This window comes from Lepisosteus oculatus, chromosome 16 (genome assembly GCF_040954835.1).
Source record: "Lepisosteus oculatus isolate fLepOcu1 chromosome 16, fLepOcu1.hap2, whole genome shotgun sequence".
In the NCBI taxonomy this organism is placed as follows: domain Eukaryota; kingdom Metazoa; phylum Chordata; class Actinopteri; order Semionotiformes; family Lepisosteidae; genus Lepisosteus; species Lepisosteus oculatus.
In genome coordinates, this window is record NC_090711.1 from 746,388 (window position 1) to 767,905 (window position 21,518).

The following is a 21,518-nucleotide window of genomic DNA, read 5'->3' on the forward strand; positions in this document are numbered from 1 at the left end:
GTGTAGCGCAGGGCTGCCTTAGTCTCTGCATTATGAGTGTGACCACATTCCCCTTCCAGGCTCAGGGTTAGGGACGGGGACAGGGCTCTGCGTGCTCCTCTCTGCTTCGGGAGGGGCTGCGGTCTGTCAGCGTTAACATCCCCGTGTTTTTTCGAAGGGGTTCCTCCCGGAAGGCAAGTTCAACCGCATCCTGACGGAGCCGGTCTCCCGCGACCCAGGCCCGCGCCGGAGAGGCCGGAGGCCCCGCAGTGAGATGGCCAAGGCGGCGGGGATGATGGCCGACTCGCCCTCCAGCATGGGGCCGCTCTTCATGAACGGGCTGATCGGCAGCATGGACCTGGTGAGCCTGCAGAACCTGCGCAACGTGCCGGGGATCCCCCTGGCCGGGCTCATGGGGTTCCCTCACGGGTTTGCCGCCGTGCCCGCTGGGGAGGACGCCAAGAATGGCCTTAACATGCTTCCCATGATGCTGCACGGCATGGCAGCGGTCCAGCCTCACATGTTCAGCGTCGGCGGGCTCCTGAGCCAGCCACCCAGCACCAGCCCGTCCTCCACCTCTGCCCCGGCGCCTCCTGTGGCCACGGTCAGCAGCGCAGGAAGTGGCTCTCCTGCTGCCTCCAGCCCAGCTGCCAACGAGGGCTCTCGCAACGAGGCCACGGCCTCCTGTGCAGGAGTGGACAGGGAGGCGGGAGACGCGCAGGACAGCCTGGAGGCCAGAAAGGAAGACAAGCTCCCATCAGATGTAACAACGAGCTCGGCCTGTGTCAGCAGCAGCCGTGCGGAGCCCGTGGTCACCACGTCGACGACGACAAGTGGACACTTGGCGTTTAACCCCTTCCTGATCCCAGGGATGTCCCACGGACTGCTTTACCCCCACATGTTCCTCCCCCACGGGATCAGCATGGCCCTACCCAGCATGCCGCAGGCCGGCCCCGCTGATGGCTCCGGCAGCCCCAAGAGGAGGAAGAGGAAACTGCGGGAGGAAGGAGGGGCGGAGACGGGCGCGGACAGCAGCCTGCAGGCTGAGGGCGCACCCCCTGAGCAGGCCAGCGAGCGCCAGACTGAGGCCGGGGGCGAGGCGGAGGACAGCACAGAGCAGACCTCAGCCGAGTCGCCGGGGAGCCCTGCCGCGAAGGCGGAGAAGGAAGTTGAGGAGCTGGAGGAGGAGGAAGTGGTGGACAGGGAGGATTTACAATAGACCTTCCCCTGGCCTACCTCTTTGTACTGTGCTACCAAGTTACCGGTTTGTGGTTGTGTAGGTCAGAGATTTTCATGTAAAGTCTTTTATTATCCACTTATTAATGTTTATAGATCTCCTGCACAGTACCAAACTTGTGATTCTTACTATAGCCCCATCCCCTGAATGCCTTGGAAGGAAGACGGAAAGAGAATAAAACACTAAAGGCTCTGTGTCGGAGGCAGGAGGGTGCTGGGGTGGGTCGTCGAGAGGCGCGCCCCAGCTGGGACCCTACTGAGCAGGGGTGCAGCGCGGTGCAGGAGGGCGTTCTGCCGCAGTTCGGGAGCAGCTGTGCGGCTGCAGACCCCACAGTGTCTCGGGGGGTAACGATGGTGTCAACAGGGTTCTAGCATTCTTGCTTCTGTGTGTCCGGGTTCCAGAAGAGCTCTGGAAGGGAGGCGTACCCTTCAAGTCTGGTTAAAAAGAAAGGCCTCTGTGAAAATAAGAAAACAGTCGATAACAGGACCCCGAGACAGATGAATAGCATATTTGCTGCTAATAAGTTGTCTTTCTGGGCATCTTTGTTCTTGCAAGGTTGGTTTAGGATTTTGCTGCTACGGGAAGTTTTTTTTTTTCAGATTTTTTTTGGGGGTGGGTGGAGAATTACAAAATTCCCAGGTTCCTTAAAAAGTACCACGTAGAAAAATGATATTTTAGAAGCATTTTAACAAATTAAGCTGTTTGCTAAAACCAACAGCAAAGAACAATCCTTGGTTGCTTTTCTTTTCTTTTTTTTTTTGCTTTTCTGGTCTTTTTGCAATGACACTTTTAAAAAATGTTCTTACAGTTGCTAAGTTGCAACAGACCATGTGCGCTTACATTGCCCTGCAGGCAGTGTTCAGACAGCTGTCTCTGTGTCTGGAGGCCACTGGATTAGTGCCATAGGGTACCCCTACCCTTTGAGGGCCAGATGCTTGCAAGTGTTTAATTGTTGCCAGCTTGGGACCTAAGGAAAGACTGCTGGTGGTTCAATTGATTGAATTGTTCTGTAATTAAGAGCTCTGTGACCCTCAAAGACAGAATTACAGTTGTCACAGCAGCGGTGCTGCACTGCTGCAGGAGTGAGGGAGATGATGAGCGTCAGTGCTGCGCTGCTGCAGGAGTGAGGGAGTAGATGAGCGTCAGTGCTGCGCTGCTGCAGGAGTGAGGGAGATGATGAGCGTCAGTGCTGCGCTGCTGCAGGAGTGAGGGAGATGATGAGCGTCAGTGCTGCGCTGCTGCAGGAGTGAAGGAGATGATGAGCGTCAGTGCTGCGCTGCTGCAGGAGTGAGGGAGATGATGAGCGTCAGTGCTGCGCTGCTGCAGGAGTGAGGGAGATGATGAGCGTCAGTGCTGCGCTGCTGCAGGAGTGAGGGAGATGATGAGCGTCAGTGCTGCGCTGCTGCAGGAGTGAGGGAGATGATGAGCGTCAGTGCTGCGCTGCTGCAGGAGTGAGGGAGATGATGAGCGTCAGTGCTGCGCTGCTGCAGGAGTGAGGGAGATGATGAGCGTCAGTGCTGCGCTGCTGCAGGAGTGAGGGAGATGATGAGCGTCAGTGCTGCGCTGCTGCAGGAGTGAGGGAGATGATGAGCGTCAGTGCTGCGCTGCTGCAGGAGTGAGGGAGTGGACGAGCTGAGTAAAGATTGAAGGAACAGGTGGGAAGTTTCCCCTTGTGTCCAGTGCAGTGGAGGAGTTTCTACTGAACACGAAAGGACTAATGCACCAGCAGAGTGTTTAGCTTATTGTAAAGTTTTAGGGTGTCCTTTCTCCTGTTTTACATATGAAGGTAGATTTGATAAATCTATTACTTTTAAATGATGTAAAATCTATATTTTATTTTTACAAGGTGCCCTTGTAATTTTGTTTAATTCATTATACTGTGTTTGACACAATCAGGACCAGTTGTCTCCATGCTTGTAGTACTGTCCTTTCCACTTCATAGTTTTACCTCTCAGTAACTTCACACCTCGTTGATATACTAGTGTTTGGCATCTCTCTTTATTTTATACTGAGAGGCGTTTAGAAAGGCGATGAATGTTACTGGATTTGGTATTCATTTGTTGCGTTTTTAAAGCTTCTGAGTCCGTTTGCAGCTAAGCCACTTTGACAGAACAGTTGATTTTCCTGTGTTATGTTACATGTTACATGTTTTTGCACAGAGAAGCAGGGCGTGGCAGGCTCACTGGCATCTGGAGGTTTTCTTTGTGGTTTTCCTAGTGTGGAAGCTCACCTGGAAACTGTGCCTCTTCCTCATCCACAGCAGGTTCGCACTGTCATCAGTCTCACTTTTCACAACTAGCATTGATGTTGCCTTGAAACAGCTGGTGGCTTTTTCCTATTTTCTTATTTATTTTGTTTTTTGTTTTTGCTTTTGCCAAACGTTACCAAATATAATGAGAAACCATTATCATTATCGTCCTTTGTTATTATTTAGTTATATTGGAAGTACAAAATGCCTTATTTAGAGTTATGCCTATGGATGTTTCTGTGCATTTCCATATTTGAAAATGTATATAAAAGTACTTAGTGTAGAACTTCATTTTATCAAAACTGAAACCTGGTCTAAGAATCTCACTGGCCTGAGTTCCTTGAAATTTCCCTTTAGTTGTATGCATACTTTTTTTGCTTTCTTGGTAACCTTTTTGCTTCTGGATTTAAAAAGCAAAACGCACAGTACATAATAATAATAATAATAATAATAATAATAATGCAAAGACAGGTGTTCCAATCTGATGCTCTTAATATTTTCTCAAGTGATCTCATAAGCACAAAAATCTGAGGAATTTCACAGATCTCTGCTGCAAGTTCACATGAATGTTCTTTTGTTGGTGAAAAGTGATTTTAAGCGATCCCTTTTTTGTGCTTCCCAAAACTGTTAGACTGCCTGAGCATGGTGTTACTAATTCTGAGTAACTTGGCACGTTTGCGTGTCTTCACCACCGTCATGATACTTTTCAAAACCCCGTTGAGCTTGGCAACAGAAGGTGTGTGCATACAACTAAACTGGGTGGCGCAGTTTTAGTTTCCTGCCCCTCTGACACAAGTCTGGCTGGAGCGTTTGGACTCTCCTCAGAAAAAAAGAAACAGTTCCCTCAGCTATCACGTCGGCGTCGCAACACGAAGACAGTGGGACAAGCCCAGCAGCAGCTGACCATCATCACCCGCTCACAGACAGGACCTGTTCCCTGCGTTTGCTGGGAGAAAGACTTGAATCTCTTCATTGGAGCAGTAATTAAGGGCAGCCGAGGTCACAGAAACTGTTAGTATTTATTCAGTTTACATTCTGTCGTTTGTCGCTATTTACCATGTTTGTATTTTTTTTTCTGTTACAGTCTTGCTAATTTATCCAAAGGTCAGATTGTTTTTGGAGTCGTGTGTATTTCAGATGTATTTATTGTACACTTCTTTCTTACCAGTATCATTTTTATACCTGTATTCTAACTTATAAGGGGTTCAGAAGGAAAACCTGCAGGATCCAAATCTCTTTTCGACACTGACGCTGTTAGTTTTCCTTAAAAAAAAAAATCTTATTTTTGCCTCCAGTGGAAGCAGGGATAGTTTGCAGCAGATTAAAAATGAAACTTTATTGTACTGAATAATGAATTACTAGGCAAAGAATATCCAGGCTGTCTGAGTGTCTCACTGTCTGTGACTGTCAATCATAGCGTCTGTGTCTGTGTACTGTATTAAAGCACCTCCAGTTAGACTTATTTCCTATGTGAGTCGTTTTCCATTAATAAATAAATGTGAATAACAAGCTATTTGAAAGTGGAGTTATAATAAAAAACATATTTATATTCTTGACCTGCAAGTTCTTATTTTTATCCAGAATTTTTTTTATTTCTCATTTTTGTTTAGGTCAGGTTTTTGTCATTTGTAATTAGTTATGCACTGGTATCCCAGCACCTGTACTGTACTAGTTAGAGCACAATACTAAATAGTACATAGTATAATTAGTAATGTAATCCTACAACACTAAAATCACTTATTTACTCCAACAGAAAGGAAAGAGGTTTCCTTCTGACACAAAGCCCTATCGTTTATCAATCATCACAGATTTATGACTCTCATCTTCGGCTGATGGTATACTTTAGTAACTAATAATGTGCGATCTGTTGTTCTAAAACAGGGCTCTTCAAGGTTAATTGTCAGGAAACATTTTGGTATTTTACCGAATTTGTCCTTGTAAATGTCCCATTGGGTGGCACTGTGACACTGTGGTTAGCATTGCTGTCTCTCACCTCTGGGGCCCTGGGTTCAATTCCAGACCTGGGGGTGCTGTCTGTGTGGAGTTTGTATGTTCGGCCTGTGTTCATGTGGGTTTCCTCCCACAGTCCTAAAAAAATACCGGTAGGTTAATTGGCTTCTGGGAAAACTGGCCCTGGGTGCAAGTGTGTGCTTGTCTGTGTTTGTGTCTGTCGTGAGATGGATTGGCACCCCATCCAGGGTGCATCCTACCGGAGGCCCGTTGCTTGCTGGGATAGGCTCCTGCTCCCCCGTACCACTGAACTAGAAGAAGTGGTTAAAAAATGGATGATTATAAAACCCTGACATCACTGGCCATGCCTAGAGCATAAAGTTAAAACGAGCTGGTGTGTCTTCTTGCAAGCACACATTTTGTGTCAACAAGCAAAACTGTCAGCTTAATTCAGACAGTGTGCCTCACAGAGCCCTGTTTAGTACGGTGTTTAGTTCTGGGAGTTTATTGCATGAACAGACAGTGTGATGCTCAGATGGGGCTAAAGGTTTTTTGGACCACAGCCACCTGCACTGGAATTGTAGTTTTCTTTTAATGCAGTGATGGCCAGTGGTTAGCCACCCGGGTGTAATTTTTTTTTCTCCCTGAACCCAAGACTATTCCGGATTGTATGCTACAGAAGCAGAGTGTGTTCTGTGTAGATCTGAAATCTGCCTCTGCAGCTTTTACGGCGTTAGTTTTTATTTTGTTGAACTAGCTCCTGTATTCCCATGTGGACCAATCACATAACTCAAAACATGGTATGTGATCTTTTATTGTGCAATAAAAGATGACTTTCAACTTTCACTTTAAGTGTGCCTTCTGCTTTTGTGTTAGGGGAACATAACCTGTAAGAACAGAGCAGAGTTGAACAGAACAGCTAGAATGGAATATGAATTTACAGTCTTTTATTGTTATTGACTTTGCTAGCATAAGCAGATTAAAGAAAATGACTGCAAGCTGAACCAAATTACGTGAATGTGAAGTTCAAGAGTTTTCTTTCAGTGATTTCTAATTGGACAGCAAGCATTGAAATATACCTGATAAGGACACAAGAAATCTTAATGAGGGGAGACTATCTAGTGCATTCACCTCGTTTGACTGGCAGTTTGATGTCATTGGGTGTCATTTAGCTCTATTCTTTGAGGAGCTAGGGTGTTACATTCAACAGCATGGGTCTTAGTATTTGTCACTGTCAATACCACAGTTCTCACCATAAGATACTCTCATTTACAATTGAGTCTTTATTATCCCCGGGGGAAGGGGCAAGTTGTTTTACAGCAGCAGTGTTGGTGTACTGACGTACAGAAGAAAAAACCGACAGGAACAACAAAATACATATTTGCATGGAAGTCAAGTGTTAAATAATGATATGGTTACGGGTATGAATGATTTAAATCGTTCAAAAATAATCTTTTAAAACATTGGAATAACCTAATTACCAAATTCAGAGTTGACCGACTTCTCTATACCTTTATCCAAACTGTTAATCTAACGGAGGACCGATACAGCACCACATTAGAGACAAAGACAGAAACTTCGGTAGACTACAGTGTGTATCCTGGGGCCGCCATGTTTGAGCGGCGGCGGTGGAGGACGGGGTGGATTTTCGCGCCACTGGGGCCGCGCGGCATTGTGGGATAGCGGTCCTGGAGCCGGAGGGACGGAGCGGGGGGCTGCGCTGAGGTAAACAGGCTGCGCTTTCGGCGAATAGACCCGGCGGCGGAGAAATGCCCGAAGTCGGCACGGAGGCCGGGTCCGAGCCCCGGAAAGTGGACGAGGGCCACGTCCGGCGGACCCTGGAGGCGCTGTGCCAGGAGCTGAACATGGACGAGCAGACGGGCAAGGAAGCCCTCCAGAGTTTCACGGCCATCTGGGACACATACACCCTGGAGGTGAGGCAGACCCAGGATGCGCCGCCGCTGCGACGTCTTTACGGGTTTTATTTTTTTAATTCCAAACGCAGTAAGCGCCCGGGAAGCTCTCTTCGGCAGTGTCCGTGTGTGTGTGTGTTTGTCTGTCTTATTGTCGTTTTGTGTTTTGGTGTCTCTCTCGCCCCCCTCCCCCCGGAGGTCGTTGTTAGCGCGCAGCCGGCGGAATGAACTTCGGCAGCTGAGCTGCACCGCCAGGGTCGCGCAGTCTGTAAACAACACACCCCCGTCTGTCCCCCCGAAACGGGTCTGTTTCCCCGCACCCCCCTGTCTTCCGCCTCTCCTGTGCGCAGCGGAGGAGCAGGACTGTGCCCGCCCGGCGACTCTGTGTTTGTTTACGTGGGGGTCCCGGCTGACATCGCTGGCCCAGCCCGGTCTGTTGTGTGCCGGCAGCGTCAGGGGGAACATGTCGGAGTTCCGATGTGATTTCCGAACCGAGGACAGGGGCTGGTCGGGGCTTTAAAGGGAAGCGAGGGGCGTGTGTGGGAGACACGGGGCTGCCGGGGCGCCATTGGCCGGCGCGGCGCAGGGGGGGGACGGCGTGTGTTGTTGTGTGTTGTGTGTTGCTCTTGCTTGTGTTCGTAGTGGCAGGCTGTGCGCATTTTCAGTTCGAGGTCTCGAAGCGCGAAGTATTTATTATCTCAGAGGCGCAGGTAAAGGTGATTTCCAGGCTGAAAAGGAAAGCAGCGTTTTCTCTGCGGAGCCTCCTTCATGGGGCACCTCTTTTTCAGCAGGGAATAAACCTTTACCTGTTCCTTTGCAGCCTAGGAGAAGATAGGAGATCACCTCATTAGCCATACACAATTTCTTCATAAGAAATACATTTTAGCCTGGAATAAATTTGTCTTTTCGCATACACCAAGTTGCTCTCCATGAGACACACGGACAGGGAGAGAAGCTTGGGGTCAGAGCGCAGGGTCAGCCATTGTACAGCGCCCTGGTGCAGCTGGGGTTAAGGACCTTGCTCAGGGGCCCAACGGAGTAGGATTCCTCTGCCGGCCACGGGATTTCAACCGGCAGCTCTCCAGCCACAGGCGCAGATCCTGAGCCACAGAGCCACTGCTCCGCCTGCGCATGCTGATGCAGCCAGCTACTCGTATTTCTTCTTGGTAACAGTGATGCTTGTTGGGGAGTCGGTAGGTGTTCAGCATCTTTTTAAACTCGGAGCAGTCTCCCTCCCCCCAAAGAAAAATCTGACCAGGCTGGAATAGACATTCTTGAAACGCAAGCTGACGATGGCTGTACCCTCCCATCTGTGATATGAAGCCCACACCCATTCACGCATGGAAGGAAAGACAAATCCAGGAGCTCTGTGACGGGGGAGAGGGGGGTTTCCTGTTTATCCTGTGTGTAGCTGCTCTGGAGGTTCTGGTCTGTGATGCTCGTCCTAAGGATTGTTGTTATTAGGTTATACCATGTATTTATTGTTTTGTTTATTGTCTGTACATTCTGTCACTATGTTTTGTAATGTATTGTGTACATTGTGTGGTATCTGCTGTGCTGCGAATGTCCTGAGAGAATAGTGTGGATAAGAATCCTATTGTATTTATGGGAAATAAGATAATATAATAATATTCTGCTCATCCTGCAGGGTGAAGTGGCACACTGGCTCGCCTGCTCTCTCTACGCCGCCTGCAGGAAGGGCTGGACCCCCACAGTGGGCAAGGGGGTCATGGAGGGCAACTGTGTCTCCCTGACCAGGATCCTGAGGTCCTCCAAGCTCAGGTGAGCCCCCACTCTCCCCAGGTCACCGGATTAACCTTAACCGTTACCCTTTTCCGCCCATCTGAACGCCAGCACTGCTGCTGTAAAACAAATTGCCCCCTCGGGGATAATAAAGACTCCCTCTCAGAAAAGACCAACTAAGAATGTTTGTTTTTTTATTCATGTGGTCTAGAAAAGCTGTTCTAACATGTGTCTCTGCAGTTGAATTCCCCGACATAACCTGCTCTGTTTTCTGTCTCCCCGTTTCTTGTCTCTCGCCCGGACCCCAGCTTAATACAGTTCTTCAGTAAGATGAAGAAGTGGGCGGACATGTCCAGTTTGTCCCGGGAGTTCCGGGAGAGGATAGCACGCCTGGAGAGAAACTTCGAGGTCTCGACCGTGATCTTCAAGAAGTTCGAGCCAATATTTGTGGACATGTTTCAGGATCCTCAGGGGGAGCCGCCTCGGCCGGCCCGAAGCAGGAAGCACAGGTACGACCCCCTCTCTGTCCCCGCGCGGCCTTGGAGCCGCCATCCCTGCAGCAGCTGGAGCGTGGGGTAGTGTTGCTGTTTACTTCAGAATGGCCAGTTCCTCTCTTCTAATACTCCACCAAGGTGGGACTGATGTTGTTAATGAAGTCACTATCAGGGCTGCTACAGGTCTTTTACCAGAACCAGGGGGCACTCTCAAGGGTAGAGAAGCCTCTGTGAGTCCCATGCTGCCTGTGAGGCAGTTAGAATTGTTCAGTGATGCTGCTCCCCCTGACAGCCTGACTATTCACTGGCATTGTTTTAGGCTCCTTGACGCAGCCACAGAGTCTGCCTCTGCCTCTGTCTCAGTCGCCTTACTTACTACTTTATTTATTTAAGGAACAATATAAAACCTAAATGTTTTTTTCTTCCGTCAGGCGCCTTCCCTGCCACGTCAGTGATGTTTTTAAGTTTTGCTGGACGCTCTTTGTGTACACAAAAGGTAATGTTTTTATCAATTTTCAGCATGCATATCTGATTTACATTTATGTATATAACAGCAGTAACGTTTGAACTTCGCCAATTTACCTGTTGTTGTTCTCAGGGAATTTCCGCATGATCGGGGACGACCTGGTGAATTCGTACCACCTCCTGCTCTGTTGCCTGGACTTGGTGTTTGGGAATGCACTGCTGTGCCCAAACAGGAAGGATCTGATCAACCCTCTCTTTAAAGGTAACGGGCCGGGCCTGTTGCGTATTGGGGTCTTGTCTGAATATACAGCCTTCACGCTCTCCACTGCAGTGTTTTATACACTTAAATCTTACTGGTTCTTTTGATACTAATAATTATTAATTAAGAAACTGGTTGTCTCAAGAGTTCTGCACTGGAGGGGTTTTGAAAGCTCCTACGACCTACTCCAGTGAAAATTTAATCTCTCTAAAGAATCTTACTCTATTTCACGTAAATGTTTTTTGTTGTGCATTCTCTTGAATTCATTTGGGTAACTGAACTCTTACTGTTTAATTCATTTTGGCTGTAGTAGTACTTTTTAATTCATTTATATTTCTCATTGATTAACCTGTTACACTGAAGCTAAGTCATCCAGACAGTAGTTCAGCATGCAGTTACAAATGGACACTTTTTGGGATGCACAATGTTCCTCTCGTTGTTTAAGTGTCGACTCTTTGTTTTGCAGGTTTGCCCAAAGACTACCACAGCCCCGATTATAGTGCCCCTGAGGAGCCCCTCTGTGTCATCGACAAGCTTTGTGAGCTCCACGATGGACTGGTGGTGGAGGCTAAGGGAATCAAAGAGCATTACTTCAAGCCTTACATTAATAAACTCTTTGAGAGACAGGTAACATCTTTTTCATACATTGGACCTTTACTGTCTGTCCTGGATTTTGATCAACTTTTCCCCAGGTTTTAGCTTTCTTGCAAGATGAGAACGTGACAGTTGGATTTGAGCCCCACTGAACATTTGTAGGATGACCTGGGACAAAGCATCTGGGGCTCAGAGACCTGTGAACAGGCACCTGCTTGTCCAGGCTCTGCGAGAGGAACAGGACAGCAAAGCACAAGTCTCAGATGTAGAGCTTGACTTGCTTCAAATAGTGGCAACTATTTGCTACTGGCCTGTCACATTCACAGTTGACAACAAATGTTCTTTAACAACCAATTGATTTACTGCAGTGACCAAGAACCTGCAAACATTCTTTGTGAAATTTATATAGTTGGAAGTAAAAAGGTTTCTTTTGATGTATAGTGTATTTTAGCATTTTAAAAATGTATTTTTTAGCTAGTGGATATAATTGTAAGTTTAATCTTAATAAGGTACAGTACTGGCATGTATTGATAGTTATATTGCTTGTTCTTTTTTTTAAGATCTTGAGAGGAAACCAAGTGACCCTGACTGAACTGCTTGACACTACCAACTTCATTGACAATAAGTAAGTCGGATGCCTGTCAGCAACTAGCAACTGCTGTAGTGGTTAACAGCAGCTCTGGCATCATTATGCTCATCTTGAACAGAACTTTATTTGCAAGTAATTATATTTAAGTTTTATTTTTTTAATTTAAAGCAAGTTTGGGAAGGGTTAGTTCCTTTTTTTTTAAATTGCAAGCATTTGCAGTCGAGCAGTTCTTATCGCAGTTAAATATAGTTGATCAAGATCTGTTCTGTAATTAAGCTACAGTCTTTTAACAAATTTGAAGGTTGTCCATATTGTTTAGGTTTTGTGTTGGCTCTTTTCTGTGTCCCTGGTGAATGCTGAGAAAAATTCTGAATCCCTGTTTCTGTCACAACAGCAAGGCAGTCAACAGGGAGTATGAGGAGTATGTGCTGACAGTGGGGGATTTCGACGAGAGGGTCTTCCTGGGGGCGGACGCCGATGAGGAGATCGGGACGCCCCGCAAGGTGTCTGTGGAGCCCCCTGAGGGCCGGCTGTCCGCTCGTATGCAGGTGGAGTGCAACCTTCAGCAGCATTTCGACAAGGTACCAGCTCCTCATTGGCCAGCAGCCATGGGTTCACAGGCTACTGCAGATGGTCTACAAATGTTTTTTAAGATGGTATTCATGTCTGATCTTCAAAGGGAGACCTTCTAATCGCTGACTAGTGTTTTGAAAATGTATTTGAATCCGTATCTGGGAAAGGACTAGGACTTCTTGTTAAGAGTCCCTAATCTAAAATCTCCCTTACCCATCACAAGGCTCTAATATTGACATCTCATTATATCGGTTTCTGCTCATGCCTTGAGGTTAAGTAATAGAATTCAACTGGGATGAGACTCTGCTTTATGAGTCAGAGATGTGCACCTGTGATGTTCATGCTGGCTTTTGTTGTATCGAGAGTGAGGCTGCATGCAAACCGCTTGGAGAACAGCTAAAAAGGAATGCAGCTGAGGCCCGGTGACTACTTCTCCACAGGCACGGTCCTTTGCACCCTCCACACCCTTGACCGGCCGGCGATACCTGAAGGAGAAAGAGGCCATCGTGACCCCCGTTTCCTCAGCAACGCAGAGCGTCAGTCGCTTGCAGGGCATGGTGACGGGGCTCAGGAACGCCCCCAGCGAGCAGCTGCTGCAGATCTTCCGGTGAGCACGGCAGGCCCAGCCGCAGAGCTCTGCTGGGACCCAGTGTCCTCTGCTGTCCTGTGTGTTAACACTACTGGAGATGTTAGAGCAGCGGGGGAGAGCTAAAAATAATTAACCTGAGTGTTCTAGACATTGTCTTTTGAATTTATTTATTGTTTATGAAGTACAAGAAGAGAGGGAGGTCATTTTGACTGCCTGGCCAATAAAGTTATGCACAATATTGTGAATGAGATCCTACTAGCGCACTGATTAATTCTGCATCTGTCAATATGATATACATTGTTTGCCCTATAAATTGCTTCCCCACAGTGTTTAGAAGATTAAATGATTTCAACATCAGCGAAATCTTTTCTGAAATATTTAAGTGTTCTTGAGTTCCTTTTATAGCCCCTACTTTGTTTTCTATTTTGGGCTCATCGGTGAAGCTGATTTAACTAGACCAAATTCTGTTGACCACTTCTTAATCTCAAAACATCTGGGGTATTTTTGTCCCCGGCCTTTAATGGATGGGTTTGGCATTATCAGTTTCTCAGTCAGTGGTATTAAATCTTGTTTTTTTTGTAGTGTTATGTGATTGGCATCTTTTTTAGTAGTGTTGTTTGATTAATTGCAATTCTTGTTTCCCACTGCTAAAGGTCTTGCTCCCGAGACCCCACAGAAACAATTTTAAACCGGGTGAAGACTCTGGGAGAGTTGTTCCGTCAGCACTACACTCGAGTCACTGAGGATCATGCTGCATCTCACATGGGTGAGAGAACCTTCATTTACAGCTGCAGGAAACCATATCTCAAGAACATGCTTATCAGAAGCTTATAAAAGTCATCATTATTGCTTTACAACGTCTGTGTTGTTAGTTGAAAGATTTTTTTCTATATGAATGCTTTTTCTAAAGACATTTTCTTTGATCAGAAAAAAGTTCTGATATTGTCATTTTAACATTTGTAGTAGCTATTGCATGAGGTTAATTGCTGTATTTTTTCAGATTTTGCAGATAACCGATTAAAACTTGCTGAAATTCTCTATTATAAAATACTGGAAAACGTCATGGTTCTGGAAACACGAAGGCTGCATGGCAAAGACATGGCTGTAAGTTCATGAGCTCTTGAAAGGCTGTTAGTTGCAACATGTAACATGACACATATTTCATCATAATTCTTAGTTTGCCTTTTCTCAAGTATCTGGAATTATGTTTTTCATGTTAGTGGCTAGAGTTCAGATTGCCATTTAGTATCCAGAACATAGTTAATATATTTCTGGTAATACAAAGTGGCTGAAGACAGTTGGAAAAAATGTTTTACAAAAATAATTATAAATGGGATCCATTATGAGTCAGAAAACCTTTTATAGGTTTATTGTTTCATAATCTTCTATGGCCAAAAAAGAGGAGCCTTAATGAATTGAGCTCCTCACATGGTGGCTCTTTGTAACCAAATTAATAAAAAAAAACGAAATACAAATGAACTAGAGCACATTTGTTTTCAAAGCCAAAGCCCTGTGTCTGAGCATGTTTCGAATGGTATTCTGTCACCGCCGTGCATTCCTGCTGCTCGCTCTTGCTCAGCAGTTCTGCTCTGTCTCAGGTGCTGCTGGAGCAGGATATCTTCCACCGCTCCCTGATGGCCTGCTGCCTGGAGGTGGTGCTGTTTGCCTACAGCTCTCAGCGGACCTTCCCCTGGATCATCGACATCCTCAATCTGCGGCCTTTCTACTTCTACAAGGTAGGCGGGGGGGGGCGCGGTTTTCCCTGCATTTTTCCGAGTGTTTGTGAAAGCCGAAGGCCTGTTCGTTAAACCTTTTCTGACGGATGAAGGTGTGAAGGTCGGTGTCTCTTTCCATTTTCTTTTGGAAATGTAGTTTTCGGAAAATATTTTTAAATAACATAAAAAAGCAGTAGAATTGTAATTCATTCAGTAGACATTCTGTTTCATAAGAGGGGTTTGAGTACAGTGTGTTTGTGTAAGTCTCGTCCTGATTTTCCAGTCCCGTGTCCCTGTTTTCCTCCCTCTCTGCCTCTGTCTTGTTCTCATTGTTCACACTCTGTGCCAGGTGATAGAAGTGTTTATCCGGTCAGAAGAAGGCCTCTCCAGGGATATGGTCAAGCACCTGAACAACATTGAGGAGCAGATCTTGGAGTGCCGTGCTTGGAGCAGCGGCTCGGCGCTGTGGGAGGCGCTGGAGGCAGCCCACAGCAAGGTTCCCACAGTGGAGGAGGTAAGGAAAGCTGCTGTGACAGTGCAGGGTGTGTCTGGCCCAGGGGCGTCCCACCAGCGATGGGGCTGGTTTCTGTCGGACTTCAGGACTCGAGAAGTAGTGGTGACTGTTACCTATGGGACATAATAATGACTAAAATTGTAAAAAGCTAGGACACAGCAGCCCTCAAGGAATTTATTTGGATACCCCTGGCCTGCGCCTTAATCTCAGCAATGCATGTTTTGTCCATTACGTTAAAGGCAAATGATTTAGGAAGGGGTGCATGAAATTCTTTGCAACTTTTGTTTGGAATTAAGGTCTTTAGGTCTGAGAAGATGAAAGCAAACTAAGGGAAGCGCTATCTAGGCCAGTAGTAGTTAACTATTGAAGTAGTTAAAGCGCACAGTGAGCTCTTTGGTCAGCCCAGCCGTACGCACTTCAGTGCTCAATGCAACAGTTGTCATTTTTTCCAGGTAACCTTTCCCAGCAATTTTGAGACCGGCAGTGGCAGCAGTGGACCCGCCCACCTGCCCTTGGTCGCGCTGTCGCCCATCGTTCACCCGCGGCTGAGGGAGGTGAGAACAGGCCTGGGCGGGAGCGCGCGCAAAGGTGAGCACCTCCACTGTGCTGCTCAGGGCCCTCGGCCCTCAAGGTGTCTAGGGTCTCGAGGTTTACACTGAGAAGGAGCTGTTTTTTAGGAATACTTGATCAGCTCGCAGTTATTGCCAGAAACTGTCTTGTACTTAAAAAGTTAATAGTGGTCCACGTGCTATACGCACCTGTGGGGTTTGAGCAGTGTTCTTACACCTGTCTGACCTCTCTGCAGATGTCCCCCCTTCCCCAATCTCTCTGCACGACCGCTACAGTTCCCCCACTGCCGGCAGTGCCAAGAGACGTCTGTTCGGGGACGATAATCTGCCTGAGTCGCCACTCAAGAAGATCTCCATCTCTCATGGGGGAGGGCTGAAGATCGTCTCCACCCCCTCCACCCCTCGAGATGCCACGCCTCTGTCTCCCGCCCGCACCCTGTTAACCATGGCGGCCGCGATGGTCACCACCACCAGCGGGCAGCAGCTCACCATACCTGTGCAAGGTGAGGACCCAGCCTGCACCAGTGTTGAGTGAGCGCATGCCGTTTCAGCTTTTTTGCAGGATGTGGTCTTTCTCCGTTACCAGTTGCCATTTCTCATGCAGTAAAGCTTTATTCCAATTGTTTTATTTAGGAATCTCAAAACCCATCTGTGAATGGGACCTCGAAGGCTAATTTCTTTCTCCTTGTGGATTAATATTAAATATTTACTGTGTATTTGTATAGGTAGACTTTTGTTCAGAGAGTATAAAAGCAGAAAATCAGAATCGTACTTCAGATAAAAGTTACATGCTAATACAATACATGGTATCTGAAGCATTTGTATATATCCAAACAGGGACATCCAAAAAATCAGTTTTGTTTGAATCGGCTGTATTTCAACTGATCCCACATTAGAATTTTGCTCATTAACCCTCCTCTGTGTCAGAGTAATCTGATTTAACTCTTACATCATACATCTCGTGCTCTCGTGTATTCCCAGGTGTGGCAAATGAGGTGGGTGGAATCACGTTTATACAGGTGCAGCCCGGAGAAAGCAGCCCCCTCACAGCTCAGGCTCTGCTCCCTGCCTCCCCCAGCCGCTCTGGGCCGGGCCTGTCCGCACCAGAACCCCAGAACAACGCTGGCAAACCCCGGAGGACTGGCTCCCTGGCGCTGTTCTTTAGGAAGGTGAGCTGGGAGCAGGCCTCATTGCATAGGGTGTAACTTTTTGTTGTGTTGATAAAAACAGACTTTTTTCATTTTAATTTTACCCCCTTCCCAGGTGTACCACCTGGCCAGTGTGCGGTTACGTGACCTCTGCCTGAAACTGGACATTTCTGCAGAGCTGCGGAGGAAGATCTGGACGTGTTTTGAGTGCTCACTGGTGCACTGCAGTGACCTGATGAAGGACAGGCACTTAGACCAGCTTCTGCTCTGTGCTGTTTATATTGTCTCGAAGGTAAGGTCTTTAATGCAAATATTAAAGTACTTTATGCCTTTCACCGTACTTGAAAGTTTCCAAACTGCACTTTCCTACTTGTTAATTTATTTTTAAGGATTTTAAACCTGCCGGTTTCTTTTGCAGGTAACCAAAGAAGAGCACACCTTTCAGGATATCATGAAGTGCTACCGCAGCCAACCCCAAGCCAGCAGTCATGTAAGTAATACGTCCTCAACATCACAAGGCACTTACCCTGATATCTGCACCTTGAGGAATCATTCTGTTTAGGGTTTAGGGTGTTGTTTAAAAAAAATACACTTGCTTTATTTTAGTACATACAGGTGAAATTCTGGATGGTACTTGCCAAATTCTTCCAGCAGATAACTTCCCTGCCCTGAAGCAAGGACTGGAGGATTCGGGAGAATTAAAGAGCGTTTATTTAGGGGGTGCACCCCCCTTGCAGAGGGTCATGCGTGCATCCAGCCATGTTGTTAAAGCTGCTGTCTTTCCAGACGTGACTGGAAGAGGCACGTAGGTCAGTCAGCTGGGGGTCGAAAGGCCTCCTCTCGAGTGAATCCTTTCTGATGTCCATCAAGTGCAGGACCGCTAACACACTGTTGTCCCTCGTCTTTTCTGTTCAGGTATACAGAAGCGTCCTTCTCAAGGAGCGGCCTAGAGCGATGTCGCCAGACAGGCACAGCATGGACAGCGATATTCCCAGCATGGCCCGTGATGGTAGGACTTTTATCAGGAATGTTTGAATGCTGCTTTTCCGAGCTCTGTAATCCTCGGCCTGACGGAGTTTGATAACCACAACAGCTGTGCGCTGTGTGAACACATCTCGGGTCGTAGCAGAGCGTTTTGACGCTAGTTTATGGTTTGCGTCTGTTCGGGTTTCTCGTTTCTTTGCTGCTTTCTGAGCTGCCTTTCTTCCTGGGACAGCGGCGGCCACTGCAGGGGACAGCGATTCCAGGGCAGGCCCGGCAGAGGACAGAGGCGACCTCATCCAGTTCTACAATACCGTCTACGTGCTGAGAATGAAAGAGTTTGCCCAGAAATACGCAAGATCAAGCCTTGACCACAGGGTACCGGATGCATGTTTATTCTAGCACATCGTGACTTTATAGAATAGACCATAACGAATACTCAGATAAAATACGTGGTCTCTTCTCAATTTTCCTGCCTTTTTAAATTGCCATTTTCTTTGTATTGAACATACATACCAAAACCAAGCCTCACTTGACCACTTCCAGATAAATAGCGTGTTTAAATGTTTAGATAAGATAAACATTATTGTCCCCCTGGGGAAAATGTCTTATGGACACGCATTGCTCCTGTACATCAGAATACATCACAAAACATTACACATGACTTCTACTGGACAATGTTTAGCTTAATTAGGACAAACTAAAGGGATTCATATTGGTTGAGTGTCTTGGTTCCCTTGAATCTTTTAGAGCCTGTTATCAGAATGAGTAAGTGGCAGGTGGGGATTTGGCTATAAACGCCTGGTTGTGAGTGAAGAGCGAATGCGCTTGAAGACAGGATGCCGGCCACGTGAGGGCGCTCCTGGAGGCGGCTCTGGTTTCGAGTTTCGTGTTTTCCTCTCCTGCAGGGAGAGGCCCCGCCCTTGTCTCCATTCCCGTCGGTGAGAGCACAGCCCCTGTCTCCTCGTCGCGTCTCCCAGAGGCACTCGGTGTACGTCTCCCCTCACAAGAATGGCTCCTGCATCACCCCTTCCTCCGCCATCACGTACAGGTTCAGTGGCAGCCCCTCCAAGGTAACGCTGTTCGCCTCCTGACACTGGCTTGTCAGAGGCTCCGATATTTCTTTCTGCACCTTTCCACTAATGTGTGTTAGATCAATGAAACATGCCATTTGGCTTTGTAGATTTGTCTTTGTATCCGACAGTTCAGTTGTCGGACCAGAGTGTTGCTGTGAACTACTGTTTGTCCATTTCTTCCATTTCCGAGTCACGGAAGGAAACGCTATTATTAATGGTACCCTGTTCTTGATCCTTTTGATACAGGGAAGCCCTTTAAATTGAGCGGAGGAGAATGAATTAATTGCAACACAAGCAGATAGACTGAAGTATTTTTTAGGTGCCACTATTCCAAAACATATGCAAAGCGATGTGATTCTAAGGTATTGTCATTCCAAATGGGTTATGAATGTTTGTAAGACTTGAGCCCCAGCTGAAGCAAATTAAAACTCTTCTTGTTTCATGTTATCTCTTGGAGGGGAAAAATAATTTGTGCTATTAAGTGTTGGTATTATTACTTGTGTTGTTGATAGATTGTGTTGCAGTCTTCTTGGGTCTTTACTTTTGCTTTCAAAGCCATTTTTTGTCTGATTGTCGGTGTATTTGACCTGCAGTGCTTGGGGGCAGTCTGTAGATGAGAAGAAGCCTTGTGCCTTGTAACCCGTTTAGCCAGATATCTGTGCAAAAGGCAGCGATTGACTTTAACCCAGGTCTCTCTGATGTTTCTCTCAGAACCTGAGAGACATCAACAGCATGATCAAGCAGGGCGAGAGGATGAGCCGGAAGAGGGCCTTCACCATGGACAGCGACTCGGAGTCCCCCGCCAAGAGGCTGTGCCAGGAGAACGAAGATGTCCTGTTGAAGCGCCTGCAGGACGTGGTCAGCGAGAGGGCCAACCGCTGACCCCTGCCAGCGCCTCACTCCGCACACCAGGAACCCATCCTCTTGGCACTTCCACAGTGCGAGGTTCTTCTTATTCGCTCGGAGACATCCCAGCTCCAATCCAGTCCTGTTTGTGATGCAGGGAACTCTCTGTTCGCCATCACAGCCTGCAGTCTGCAGCTTTATTAACAGACAAGGCTTGGCGCAGACTTTTTCTTGGGAAATATCCTTGGGAAGACTTACACTAGGTGAAAATAGTTATCCTGCTTGTGTACCACTTCTCTGAATATGAGTTGAAAGTCACTATATTCTCTCTGCTTACGACAGATTCCAGATAAAATGTCCAGTCTCACCTGAGCCAAGAAAGATGAGTGTTGATCTGTCTTATCTGTGCTGGATGTCTTAGCTGGAATGGAGAGCTACTCCAGGGCTGTGAAAGCCATATGGAACAGAAAGCTTCCAAGACCAAGAAAAACTCAGTCTGCATTAGGTAGTTGCCAAATTATCACCTTTCCTATGCTGATAATAACGTGGCAACATTTTATACTAAGATGTGTAGCATCTACACTTCTTTATCAATTGTATTTTTTAAACAGATGGTTCATTTTCTCTATGCTTTAGACGTGCTCAACTCCTCCAATCTATTTTCTTCTACGTTTTTAGCGTTTCTATATATGTATTCTTTTTATGTGTTTTAAGGTGGCTTTCTAATAATGTCAGTTTTGTGAACTACATTCAGTGTATAATTACTGAAGCTTGGTTGTGTGTAATATTTTCTTCTGGCTGATTTTAAGTGATGCTGTAATACTTGACCAACAGAAATCAGTGCCTTGATGTTTTATTTTCAATTTGAAGGGCTGACTGTTTTTAACAGAAGAACCTATTACTGAAAAAGCTGCTACAACTAATAGTTAAAAGGGCATAACTTACAATTTTGACCAATTCTGGTTATATAAAAAAGGCTATTCAGCAATTGAAAAGGACTGTCATCCTCTGAAGTAGGATTACTTTTGTCTCAAAAGCAAAACATTTTTAATTGTCCATAATTCCTGACTAATTTAACATTTCATGTTGCATAAATTACAAACACAACGTGCTTTGATAAAAAGGAAATTATTGCACATAACCTAAATGGCATGCTTTGTTACCTTCAAGAGCACAATGTGTAGACTCTCCAGTGAAACAGCTATCGAGCATGAACTTGGAGGCATCAAGTGTGTATCCTAGCAACAGCCTGACAGTTTATCTGCTGCACCAGCACTGAATGACACCCCTTTGCACACTGAAGTTTTAATAAAAGCTGTGTTGAGCTTTCTCCTGGAAACCAGAGACGCTTTCTGAATTTGATAACCTCGATTCAGCAACGTGTAATCAAAGCTCAGGAGATCTGACGACTGATGACCAGTATCTTGCATCAGTTAATTAACTAATTGCCGCAGTGCTCCATCTTGCTGGACCAGCTTGTGAGCAAGGCTTGGTGACGTAGCTCATCCAGCATCCAAGACGGTGTTGAGCCTGTTGGCCAGTTTGCACAAATGCAAAAAAAAAAAGCTCTGAGCCCTGCTCATACTGCGTTTTTGTTTGGAAAATCCCACAAGCTTGTGAATATCCTCTAACCAGTTCAGTCATTGTGTTCTTTGGGCTTTTAATGTTTCAGCTGAATGTGAGCCAAGTGAAAGCTCAGTGGCTGAAAGATTGAAGTTCTGAAGAAGGTTAGTAGATGTTTGGTTGAGCCCCCATCGGACAGAGTGGTGCAACCGATGGTTTGTTATATGGCAGTGCTGCTTGGTTTTTTCCAGTGTGACAGTGTTAGAGTTAACTGTTTCTTTAAGTGGCACCTGACTAGTGACAAATCTTGACACTATTCAAATTTCAAATGCCCCAGGAGGAAAAAACATGTACAGTTTATCAGTGCCTTGAAATGTACATATGAAAATAAACTAAGAGTTTTTTATATTTTAACTTGCTTCTCATGTTTTTATTTTATATATTTTACATCCTTCGTCTGTCTTCATGGGTCT

The 21,518-nt window shown here is 46.4% G+C and overlaps 2 protein-coding genes across 6 annotated transcripts in view; both read left to right on the forward strand.

The window, feature by feature from the left end:
- The window catches only part of chd6 (chromodomain helicase DNA binding protein 6), a 35,624-nt gene extending 29,364 nt beyond the window's left edge, over window positions 1-6,260 (forward strand). For 3 of the 4 annotated variants that reach the window (XM_069179640.1, XM_069179639.1, XM_069179641.1), the window contains one exon: window positions 158-6,260. In XM_069179640.1, coding sequence (XP_069035741.1) covers window positions 158-1,198 — 1,041 coding nt within the window. In that variant the 3' untranslated portion in view covers window positions 1,199-6,260. The remainder of the gene's footprint in view (window positions 1-157) is intronic. The other variant, XR_011181787.1, reaches the window with a different exon arrangement.
- A 446-nt stretch (window positions 6,261-6,706) lies between these two features.
- On the forward strand, window positions 6,707-21,459 carry rbl1 (retinoblastoma-like 1 (p107)). Of its 2 annotated transcripts, XM_006639745.3 has the most exons (22): window positions 6,717-7,348; window positions 8,976-9,109; window positions 9,379-9,579; window positions 9,996-10,060; window positions 10,163-10,291; window positions 10,755-10,915; window positions 11,443-11,507; window positions 11,866-12,052; window positions 12,485-12,651; window positions 13,287-13,399; window positions 13,634-13,737; window positions 14,232-14,369; window positions 14,698-14,862; window positions 15,315-15,450; window positions 15,668-15,934; window positions 16,413-16,600; window positions 16,695-16,871; window positions 16,998-17,069; window positions 17,495-17,588; window positions 17,796-17,938; window positions 18,469-18,633; window positions 19,348-21,459. In XM_006639745.3, the coding sequence occupies exons 1-22, from the start codon at window positions 7,184-7,186 to the stop codon at window positions 19,516-19,518; spliced, it is 3,207 nt and encodes a 1,068-aa protein (XP_006639808.2). In that variant the 5' UTR covers window positions 6,717-7,183; the 3' UTR covers window positions 19,519-21,459. The 2 variants fall into 2 exon arrangements, with proteins under 2 accessions (XP_015220710.1, XP_006639808.2); XM_015365224.2 differs by lacking the exons at window positions 17,495-17,588; window positions 17,796-17,938; window positions 18,469-18,633; window positions 19,348-21,459 and adding an exon at window positions 17,234-17,386 and having other exon boundaries at window positions 6,707-7,348.
- Window positions 21,460-21,518: the final 59 nt, after the last annotated feature.